At 35.9% G+C, this 12510-nt stretch overlaps 2 protein-coding genes across 2 annotated transcripts in view; one reads left to right on the top strand and one right to left on the bottom strand.

Moving 5' to 3' along the window:
* LOC124172323 overlaps positions 1-7208 on the bottom strand; it is a 59198-nt gene extending 51990 nt beyond the window's left edge. The window contains exon 1 of the mRNA XM_046551766.1: positions 7109-7208. The gene's annotated coding sequence lies outside the window, so the exon portion shown is untranslated. The remainder of the gene's footprint in view (positions 1-7108) is intronic.
* A 1092-nt stretch (positions 7209-8300) lies between these two features.
* Positions 8301-12510, top strand: part of LOC124172237 (zinc finger protein 260-like) — a 32323-nt gene continuing 28113 nt past the window's right edge. Inside the window, exons 1-2 of the mRNA XM_046551655.1 lie at positions 8301-8753; positions 8870-9007. Of these exons, the coding sequence (XP_046407611.1) occupies positions 8586-8753; positions 8870-9007 (306 nt within the window). The 5' untranslated portion in view covers positions 8301-8585. The remainder of the gene's footprint in view (positions 8754-8869; positions 9008-12510) is intronic.

The raw sequence follows: 12510 nt of genomic DNA on the forward strand, positions 1-12510 counted from the left end.
AATGTAAATGAAGCAATTATTTATAATTGCAAGTAAATATTCCGTTAAATACAGAAAAATATACAAAATATCTTCTCCCTCATTGGTAGCAAAAACTGTTCAGAAAGTTTTTCATACGGGAAGAGGCAGAGCTTCCAAATAGCTCACTCGAGAAATAGCATGATGCTATTCCGAACAAAATTATTACTACGCTTCATTCGGAATACGGGGTTGTTGCAATAATGACCCGCGGAATAGCATATGCTATTTCATGCAACGCTTATCCAGAATATCTGCCTTAAAGTGATGAACATAGCATTATGTTGTTCATGGAGATAGCATTAAACTTCTGTAAATAATAAGTATGTGGGGAAATTTTATTTATATACGGCCCCCTACCATGCCCACTGACCCATACCATGATATTGAGTCATTATGCGCATGTGCCTGTGTGTGTTAGGAGCTCTGCCATCATGTATTCATACAAGCATTGGCATTTAAACACCGTATGTGTGAGTGTGAGCAGGTAATGTAACTTGAATTTTACATATTTGTGGAAGTATTTTTTATAACTACTACGAAAATCAATCAAAGGACACGCAATGCAAGTTGCTTGTTTTAGGTTTTTTTTTCAATTTATTCATGAACTCTATGTTTTGGCTTAAGTTACTCCTTTTCCCAAATGATTTCTACTTTGGTTACATAAGTATTGTACCAATTTGTCTTAAATGTGGCTCACAAAACTTTCTTCTCCTTTCAGTAATCTGCACGATTCCAAGATAACATGGAAGAGTCTATTTCAACTAGAGTCTTTAAGATTACTACCTCGGTAAAAATACAAGCCTTTTTTACATAACGATTCTTTTATTGTGTGTCAAGTATTAATGACGGAAATCCATCCGGAAGTCGTAATTCTCCAAAAGATCCTTAGCACGGGTGCATTTCTGCATTCTGGGCAGAGAATCGCGCCAGGCAGGGTCGGAATTCCATGGTCTGAAATAGCTTGCGCAAGAAATAGCCAGGTGCTATTCCAAACAAAATTATTACACCCCTTCATTCAGAATACTAGGGTGTAATAATATTCCGTAAAATACAGAAAAATATATAAAATATCTTCTCCTTCATTGGTTGCAAAAACTGTTCAGAAAGTTTTGCATACGGGAAGAGGTGGAGCTTTAAAAGAGCTCACGCAAGAAATAGCCAGATGCTATTCCAAACAAAATTATTAGTACCCTCCATTCAGAATACGGGGTCGTTGCAATAATTACCCACGCAATAGCATCAGCTACATATTACACTGCTTATCCAGAATAGCAGCCCATGTGTGAATGCATGAACGATTTTAGTGGACCAGAATGATATGTGTATGAATGCATGGACCAAATAAGAACAGATTCTATTTTCTATTCATGCATTCACACAAGTTGTGTGGTTACAAGGCGAATTCTTGTGTACATTCATGGGTTCATTTATTCAGAAAATAACTGGTACTTACAGGTAACTACATGGTGTAAACAGACCTTAAAACAAGAACTGTAAAGCAACGACTCCCAGGGTCATTCCACGTCATATCACCCAGAAATTTTCAAAATGACACCCACCGACTCTGATTTTAATGAAATTTTTGTCACTAGCTGCTATCACCTATCTAATGACCCATGTAAAAATATTTCCTCTCTCACTCTCATAGTTTGCAAGATATGAGGAGTCAAAGTTTGAGATATTTGCTCAGAAGTGGCGCTAGTGGGAGTCAAATTCCAGAGTGCAGGGCACAGGGTAAAACTTCATAACTCAGAAACCACATAATATATTTGAATGATATTTTGACCCCTTGTCTATCCAAGTACATAGCTTCCATAGTAATGTCTTTTATTCCCCTTGCATTGTTATGTTAGCCAAAATGATGTCAACAGTTGTTAATTAACCGATTTTTTTAGCTCAAAAACATTACTTCATATTTTCAGAATTACCACCAAAAGGCAGAGCAGTTAACTCATCCAATTTTTTTTTAATTGAAGGTTAATATGTGCTCCAATATACTGTGAAATAAAAATGGTGGTGTTTTGACTGCCACCATGAGTATTTCAGGTTTTACTTTTTTTTCTGCCCCGGTGAGAGGGATTTTGGACACGTACTGTAAGATAATAAGTATAAGTGTATCCATACCTTCATGCGGATATATTTGAAATATTGGTCAGTAAATCTAAGACCAAACATGTAGTCCAGTGAATGTGGCTCTTGTTCATACAATTGCTTTTAATAACAATACTTGGCTTGTGGCAGCTGAGGGGAAAAGAGTCCAAATGGCTCAGAAATGTGAAATTATGCTTTTTTTCCTGGAATTTACCCCTTTTTCAAGTGTTTAGTTTATGGAAAAATTGGTATCAAAATACATTAGACTCTTACTGTGCATTAGAGGATAAATGGAAATACTAATTTAAATAAAATTATTTAAATAATACACTTCAATGTGTTTAAGGCATCTCCCGAACATCTCTGGAGGCTCTCTCGGGCAACTAAACGCTTAACAGTACCACCAATTCCATCACATGGGGATTTTCCATGGCTTGTAGCAAAGAATGTCCATGATGCCATTAAGGAGAAATCCTGGTAATGCTTGCAAAGATCGAGAAATTTTTTGCAGTTCTTGTACCGTCCTGCACAAGCATCACTAAAGTAACTCAATTTATTGACTAAAGTAAATTTTTCCTTAACAAAGCAAAATATTATTCTTTGGGTTTCATAAAAAAAAGCTACATCATGCTCCAAATCATCTGACAAGATGCATAAATTGGAAATAATAAGCTGTTTAATCAAGTAATCTCGAGTATAAATCACAACAGGGTGTACCGTACAACTATCACTTGTCCAGTGATACCCTTGTGCCTCATCCTGGATAACATATGAGTAGTTCTCACTGAAGTCAAAGAGAACAGCTGCTTCATGGGGTCCAAGATTTTCTTTCATTTGCTTAAGGTACTTTGCCTGTACCTTCGTAATAAATGAATGGGGCACCAGTTTTTCCACTCTTTCAATTAAAGTTAATCCGTACTCATCAAATGTCGCAGTGAATTTCACCAGTTGATATCTGTCCCTGGAAACCCACTGACTGTATGAAACTTCATCTCTGGGGTCACATTGTTCAAACTTTTTCAGCAGTAAGCTTTTCAATTTTTCACATGAAGGACTCTTAGAGCAATGTCACAGTATACAGTCCCTATTATTTCTAGAGCACTTGAAATAACCAATTAGGTCCTGGCTTGTTTCCTCTATATTACAGGCATTAAGCAGTAAGTTGACATTTTAATGAATTGTGCAAACACACACTGAATGCGTTCCAGGAGATCCTGCTACCACAAACCATTTTGGACCTAGGTTGCAGAATTTAGAAAAGCCAATTTTAATTCTGGGGAAGTCAAATTTAAAAGTGGAATACAATTCCTTCAAGTTAGCAAGTAATAATCTCTTCTGAACAGGTACACTTTTGGAGATGCTAATGGAATCTTTCTTTCCAGGCATCATTCTGGAGTACTCATCACTTTCATAGAAAGTCCTAACTACATAATTGTAATGTTTTATTTTTGCCTTCCCTTTTCTTAATTCAGGTGCAGCTAATTTTCCATTGTCTCTGAAAAGTTCTCTTGCTTGGCAGGCAGTGTACTCACTCACATGAAACTCTTCCATTACTTTCTTCCTGCTCCATGAAGTTGGTACCAATGATAACAGATGTACCTTTCCTTGATGAGTGCTTGATGTGTCAAATTTTTGTTTGATTAAGTCTATGAGCACATCCATATCATGAACTTTCTGAAGTAGTTCTTTTGGGAGTTTTGTGTCATCCTTTTCTGGAGATAATTCTTTATCAAGAACTCTTTTAACTTTCCTTTTAAAATTACTGCATGTTGACTCTACTTTCCTTTTAGCGTAGGTTGACCTTCTGTGAGATGATATACCATGAAATTTTAAAGGTGACTCCTCTATATCGTGCAGCGTTCTGTTAAGTAGATCAGTAGATTTTTCTTAGGATACTGTTGTTTGAAATTTCAAAATACTATCATTGCTGTCTTTATCTACTGCTTAAACATCAGAAAGCTCATTTCCAAACTTGGAGTGTTTCTGTACTTCGTCCCTACATGACTAGCATATTTTCATTCCTGGCACTAATTTCCAAAGAGTTGGGATTTTACAGGCCTTTTCTGCAAATTCAAGAATTGCATTTCTCAGTAATTTTGATATTTTCTTCTTGTGGCTCCTAAAAGGATCAAGACAATATATTTGGTAGGTTTCATACTTTTTCAAATAGTATATTCTGTGATGTTCGCAGCCATTGGATAGGACTTCCCCAGGTTCACCACTTCTGAGAGATAACAGCTGTTTTTGAAGCATACTCATGATCTCAATTTTGTTCAGTTGCACCACTGGTGTGTAGATATTTTTTTGAGGCAATCAGATGCAGTTACTTTTCCAATGCTGCACAGTTCAACAATTTGCTCATTTTGAAGCATAGTGGAGACACCAACATTTTTTAATGTCAAAGTTCACGATGAGCAGCTTCGCCTAACTCATAGCACACACAATTAATATACTGGTAAATATACACTGATCGTACACACAGAATAAACTTGGACACCCATGGAGCATCTTCACACAAGCAGACTTGGCAGAAGACTAAAAGTGGTACCCTAGAATTTATTTTGATTTATCATGCCCTCACTGTGATACATTGTAACATTTTATTCTTCCCAATGTAGAGGTTGCACTTAATTCTCTTATTCCTTGGGGAGATGGAATAACACTGGAAAGTGAGGCTGAATAAGTGGGATTGTATTACCTTCTCAAGTTTGTCATGTAATACAATCATATGTTAGGCAGGGGAGAAGGGCACATAATGTCAGCATTATCTCTCCCTGTGAAATAGAAATTTAATATGTACTCCAGTTGCCATCAAGGAATGTGGATATTGGTGACAACCTGCTGAATATCTATAAGTAATACCATTTGCTCTGCCAGCTCTTCCATCACCAAGGGTTTGGAAGACCGTACTTCTTCTGTGAAAGTGAGGCTAACTTTGTAAAACTCCAGTTCAGCGGGACTCATTCAATCACTTTTTCACAGATCTTAACAAACTTAAGCGTTTAGTTGCCCGAGAGAGCCTCCAGAGATGTTCGGGAGATGCCTTAAACACATTGAAGTGTATTATTTAAATAATTTTATTTAAATTAGTATTTCCATTTATCCTCTAATGCACAGTAAGAGTCTAATGTATTTTGATACCAATTTTTCCATAAACTAAACACTTGAAAAAGGGGTAAATTCCAGGAAAAAAAGCATCATTTCACATTTCTGAGCCATTTGGACTCTTTTCCCCTCAGCTGCCACAAGCCAAGTATTGTTATTAAAAGCAATTGTATGAACAAGAGCCACATTCACTGGACTACATGTTTGGTCTTAGATTTACTGACCAATATTTCAAATATATCCGCATGAAGGTATGGATACACTTATACTTATTATCTTACAGTACGTGTCCAAAATCCCTCTCACCGGGGCAGAAAAAAAAGTAAAACCTGAAATACTCATGGTGGCAGTCAAAACACCACCATTTTTATTTCACAGTATATTGGAGCACATATTAACCTTCAATTAAAAAAAAAATTGGATGAGTTAACTGCTCTGCCTTTTGGTGGTAATTCTGAAAATATGAAGTAATGTTTTTGAGCTAAAAAAATCGGTTAATTAACAACTGTTGACATCATTTTGGCTAACATAACAATGCAAGGGGAATAAAAGACATTACTATGGAAGCTATGTACTTGGATAGACAAGGGGTCAAAATTTCATTCAAATATATTATGTGGTTTCTGAGTTATGAAGTTTTACCCTGTGCCCTGCACTCTGGAATTTGACTCCCACTAGCACCACTTCTGAGCAAACATCTCAAACTTCGACTCCTCATATCTTGCAAACTATGAGAGTGAGAGAGGAAATATTTTACATGGGTCATTAGATAGGTGATAGCAGCTAGTGACAAAAATGTCATTAAAATCCGAGTCGGTGGGTGCCATGCCTGGGTGAACTGACATGGAATGACCCCCCACTGATTTAAAAAGCAATGCAGAGTTTAATATCCCCAGCCATAATTATAAGGACTCTATCATGGGACAAACATCTCAATACACAAAAAATAGGATTTTCACAATGAAAAACATCTCTTCAGACCTGGTTACACGGTACATTAGCATGTCCAAGTTAATGTACATTTGCAAGAATGATTTTGGTGAACCGCAATTAACAGTTTATATTTTGTAATTGAATAAACAGTTTTTATAAGCAAGCACATGAAGAATTTTATGAACAACTGACAAAAATAATTTTAGCAAATATATATATTTTAACTAAGCAACGAACAGATGTACACTAAATATCCATGGTATGTCAAATCAATTTTCCAAACATGTTTTAGAAATTTTTATCTTTTTGTTGAAATATTTTATTGGATATTTTTTGCATAGCTAAATTATTCTTTCGTACTTGTATACTTTAGCATTTCTCTCATCTCTTCACGTTTCATAAACTTCAAAATGGTAAATAAACTTCAAAACGTCCGCAAATACGATTCTGCAAATTAACTTAACTTGAAGAGTTCGAATTTAAATCACACCAGGAGGTAAAAAAAAGAAATGCATCGAAAACATATTCCACAAAATTCTTCGCATACATTTATATCCTCATTTATAAGGTTGAATTCCCATGAACCACTTTTTTGGCTAGCATTGAACTGTAAACACATCGTTGTACGAAAAGACAAAACGTCTTTGCAGATTCGATAGAGTAAACTTTTGGCTAGGATTGAATTGTAAACACATCGTTGTCCGAAAAGACAAAACGTCTTTGCAGATTCGATGAAGTAAACTGTTGCCACTTTTTGAAGTTACTGTTATAACCTGTTGAACCCAGAAATACAAACGTCTTGCTAAATGTTTCATTCTCGTCTATATAAACTTGAAACTAATAAGGTCTCGCTACAAGGTTCATTTACAAGAACAAGTTCATATCTGCTTGCATGAATGATTTCACATAATCTGAAAGTCACAGGAGGCTTCCAATGAAAAAAATAAGAAGCACTCACCCTGAAGAAGTTTCTAGACGAAACTTTTCTCAGTTCTGCGTCCGATTTATGGCAAATATTTCTGAAATCGTTGAGTTCGATGAGCTTTTTCAAGCAAAGTGGACATAAATTGGTGGGCAGGCCATCTCCCACAGCAACCTAAGAAAGCAAAGAAAACATATGCAAGATATTTAAGATTTGCCGTCGATAATATGTTCACAGAACTGAATAAAAAAGAGGTAAAGAAATCAATACAATGTAACCCGCCACTTACTTTTAAGTCGACTAAATAATATAAAGCATCCTCTACCGTTATCTGGCTAGCCACAAGTGAAGTGAATATGTTGTAATAATAATCATTTTTCTTCATGCAAAGTCTGCAAGGGGTACCGTCGGAAATCCTTTCTAAAGACTCCGAGAAATTCCCAGGGGTAGCACTCATTTTTTCCCTGCAATTACTCATTCAATCTAAACCAGTTCACTCATCAAACATTAGCTACACAGCACTCAGTGTTTTCCAAATTCCTAACACATTACGATCATTTCAATGACATATGCCAATGCAAAAGCTTGAGCATGATCAAGGAAAAGGTCAAAAAAAGCTCACATTTTAATATGACCTCAAAAATAAATCACATCACAACAACAGCAAACATTTCATACGCACATCCCGCACATCATACAACATAAGATAACATAACAGACCTGGCAAAAAAGGTTTAGTTCAGATACTGGACTTTAGTTGCGTATTGCACCGCTAGAAAATTACGTATGCAACAGGCCTACATTCGAAAAATGAGGTATTTTCAACGATGAGTGATATATTATGGAGCATTATTGCCTAATTTTAAGTATAAATATATTTTTTCACTTTTTTTAACCCTACATTAAAGAAATTTCGATATCCTTTTTCAGATTTAAATACCGTAAACGAAATATGACTGATAATACCGTGTGGAAGCCGTTGGGCTTAAATTCCGTTTCTGGCCAAACGATTGAATTGTTATGGACTAAAAACTGTTTTATTGCAATGAATTGAAAAAAAATGATTAATATGAATGTATTGTCCATTTATTTTATCAAATGGAAAGAAAATTGTCTTAAAACACGGATGTTATGCCCGTTCTATAGGTGTGCTACTGGCGGATAAAATGGCAACTAGAAACATCAATTCTATACTAAAGGTTTGATTATATTGTCTTATATTAACAAGTAACGTTGTGGATCAATCTTTGTTGTTGTTCTCGGAATTTACAATCGTGTCATAAATTATTGAAAATATTCACAGTCCATGCTATTTCTTCGTGATATATCTTTCAGATGATTCATTAATTGTTGGATTTGTTTGGTCTTTGAGCTTTCTAAAGTATTTTCTTTTTCAAGTGAATGTAGTTAGTTTCCTTGTAGTGTGATTTTGTGATCTATGTCAGTGCTGAGTTAATGATTTATTTGACGATAGACCTGTTTTAAAGAGTGAATAAGATTTTGAAGTGAAAACATGAGTATTACCAGCGAGATTTTCAGGGAGTCTTCAGGAAGGAATTCAGAGATTGACCATTGCAGACTTTGTATGGAGAAACAAGATTATTATTACAACATATTCACTTCGAATGTAGCAGTCAAAATAACTGTGAAGGATGCCCTACGTGATTTAGTCGGTTTACAAGTTAGTAGCACGTTATATTGTATGAGTTTTGCTTTACGATGGTGTTACTGCGTTCGTTGTTTTCCTAAACAATTCCGAATTCCATTGACGCATATCTCGTTTATTGCTATCTCCAGATTGCTGTGGGAGATGGCCTGCCCACTACCATGTGTCCACTATGTTTCAGGAAACTCACGGAATTAAGTGTTTTCAAAAAGATTTGTTTGGAATCAGACGCAGCTCTGAGAAAACATTTGCCAAAAAATTACCGCAGGGTGAGTACTTTTCGTATTTTCCTATTGGAAGACTATTTCGTTTTAAGTTTCGGTGAGGTCAAAGCGACTCTCGTTAGTTTGTGTCGACTACAGTAACAAATCGAGAAAGCTGATTATTTGCGGACTGAAATAGTTATAGTGTGAATTTATTAGGATCAACTGAATGTGGTAATATATTATTCTCTTGGTGACATAAGTGGAGAAATATACTGTAAAACTGCATGAGGCCATTATCCCAATGTTAACTTAAAAGGCACTTCGACTGTTGATCAATAGTTAACTAACAAGGAGACTTTGCCTAACCGATGTCAATAAAGGAGATGAAAGCTATTATATTTGAAAGTAGTAACTTGGATAGGAATACTGTTGAAGGGTTTTGTCCAAATACGCCCGGGTTTGAGAGAAAAAAGCATTTAAAATTTTAAAAATACGGTTACCTTGAACTTGATGTTAAAAAGTTCGCTAATTGTTTCAAGGACGATTTGGACGAGTGGTAGCGAGTCGATTTTCTGTTTTGAAAGACTAGGGATCGAGACTCGGAGAGAGTAGGTAAATTTTTTCCAGTGTGCCACCTCCTTCATTTTTGCAATCTGTTCCATCTACTTCAGATTTGTTCATTTCAGACATTTCACATTTTTTTACTTGACTTTTGATTTTTTGAGAATACGCCCTAAACTGACATTTATGTCACTAGCTAACCCTTGCTTTAAATTATTCTTTCCTAACGAAGGACGAGACGATTAGAACGAAGTTCTTTTAACATGCCGTAACCTGGATAGGAGGTTGAAGTACCGTCAATATTTTTTGTTGGAATTTTAAGTCTCCATAAAGCCATTTTTGGGCAACCTGCCGACCATTAATCCCTATTCCTCATGCTCTAACCGACCGATGGGCGAGGTATGCTTACCTCCCACAAACTTACTCTCCTCTCATTGTCAGCGTCCTTATTTCCGCGTATTTAGGTGCCAAGAGCTTTCAAACAAGCTGTATGAGCTGGGGAACGAATGGTCGATACATGTGAATTTTTAATTACCTGGAATATACTACTTGACCAGCTTAAAATTGGCTCATGGCCCTCACCTGTTGAGGTCGATGCCCATATGATCGTACTGTTTTTAGTTTGGCTTGTCGGCTCGTCCCTTCCCTTTTCTTTTTCCATGGCCTCCCCAGACTCCCATGTTCCTCCACCATCTTTGCTTTTTCCTGCAGCACGATATTATTCGGTTTTCTCTTGCTTTCATTAGACCTTATGCCCGTGAGAAATCTCTGTCGCATTAAGGACCATGAATTGGAGGAAATACCTCCATAATATAAGACACAAATGTATAAAATTGAATAATCTGAAATTGGCACTGCCTTCTCCAATTTTTCATTATTTAAAATCAACTGATTTGGGCGTTACTTGGTGGAACGATGAAATATTAATGGTGAAACAAAAACACAGTACCATTCCACAAAATTTATTTAAGCTGTCTACTAGTTTCGACGTTTACACCGTCATTATCAAGACTAACTGAGCAATAGCGTACAACATCCAGCCTTATTTATCCAACAATAGTGTGAGGGAAGGAGGAGGGGGGGGAACTAAATGAGGAGGAGCATGTGTAGAGTATTTGGATTCTTATGATCCATTTGGAGGTGTATTTTCTTGATCCCTTTTTATATTTTTTACAATAATATTTTCGTAGTAATTGCCTGATATTTGGAATGGGATGCTGTATTCTTTTGTTAATCAATTTCGTTCGATGAGTTTTGAGTACATCGATATAAATTTATTTTATTGATTCATAATGGAATGATTAGTAATGGTGGGTGACTTTTTTCTAGAATATCTTCCACATTATGTAGATCTCTATGGTGAAAATCTTTTCAACCTAAATGTAGAGTTAGTTTTTTATATTTTGGTTCATTAGATGTATTTAATTTGTATTTTAATGGGTGATGGGATTACTATTTGAAATATCTGGTTGATTAACAAGATTGTGTTCATCCCACTGCAGAAGGGGAGCTATCAGAATTTCTTATGGGTGACACATTGAAGGGAGGAAGTTGTCCATTGCTAGCTGCAATATTTCCACATCATTTTGGCATAGGTTGAATACTATAACAGTAAAAGTGTTCATCTTTTGAGGTTGTGCATGAAGAAAGCCATTTTTTGATGTGCTCATATGAGCACAATTGCTAATCTGCCAGACCATGAAGTATCGTACAGAACTAGTAATAATTAAATGGTACAATGTCTGGGGATTTGGCGGGTGAGTTTGGTATTCCTATTTTAGCCTTTCCACCTGGTTTTAATGTTTATTGTTCTCGGTTTTGCAATGTGAGGAAAACTCCTAAAACAAAGCAATCTCTTCTTGAGTTTGGCATTGACTTTCGTCAAGCAATGCCTCCAATTCATCTACATTGAAGGTTTTTTGGTCTTCCTTCTCGTGGACAGTCTTCAGCATTAAAATGCCTGTTTTTGAAGCAATGGAACCTAGCACGCCGCATTGTTTTCCTTAGAGCAGCACCTCCATAAACTATTTGGAGCTCTCGATGAATTTTAGCCCCCATTTTCTTTGAAATTAAGAAGGAAGTCTTCCCACAAATGTTGGTTAATCGGCACAAACTCAGAAATTTTTACACAACAATGAGTACATTTTGCCGAGACAAACTTACCATGGCTGTCAAGCAGTTTGTTTACCAAATGTCTAACTTGAGTCATGATGTTTCTGGTATCTCATACTCGACCGGCAATCATTGCTACAGACATCTATTGATGGACAGTGGAAACTTGGTTTCCTACCTGATACATTATTGCTGCATGCTTGGTTTTGTTGATTTCCAGGATAATAAAATCAGGGTTATTAAAAAAATTGTTACATGAAATAATTTTGGCATTGAAGATGATTATGAGTTTTCTTTTTTCTCTGCAAAAATATTACAACCCATATTCTCTTCCAGAGTTCATATTTGAATATAGGGTGTCATTCCATGCCAAATAATCACAGCTCCAACCCCACCGTCTCAGATTTGCTCGAAATTTGGTAGGAAGTTAAAGCACATGAAAATGGACTTGTATTTTTCATAGGGGATATTATTTTCACTCATTGTTCAATAATTTTTTTACCCCTGTTCCCAAAGCCATCCCAAAATTAAATTTATACCAAACATAGAATGCATTTAACTGTTTAACATATTTTTTTCCCAAAAAAAATTAAGATAATTTTTTTAGATATTCAAGGTCAAAGGTCACATGGTGTGACCTCGGAACAAAAAAATCGGTACCTTAAAATGTGACATTTTTTACATAAATTATGTTCCTTTAGCTTTAAAATGAGACCAACAGGCAGTTTCTACCATAATTATTAGCAAAGTTATGATTTATTTTTGTAGGGCATGCAGGGGAAAATTTTGCATTTTTTGTCACGTTTTCAACCCTGCTGTATGAATACAGTGTATAGCTGAGGGTTAAAATTTTGTGTACGAGTCAAATTTTATGTGCTTTAACTTCCTACCAA

Source organism: Ischnura elegans, assembly GCF_921293095.1.
Source record: "Ischnura elegans chromosome 13 unlocalized genomic scaffold, ioIscEleg1.1 SUPER_13_unloc_1, whole genome shotgun sequence".
Taxonomy (NCBI): domain Eukaryota; kingdom Metazoa; phylum Arthropoda; class Insecta; order Odonata; family Coenagrionidae; genus Ischnura; species Ischnura elegans.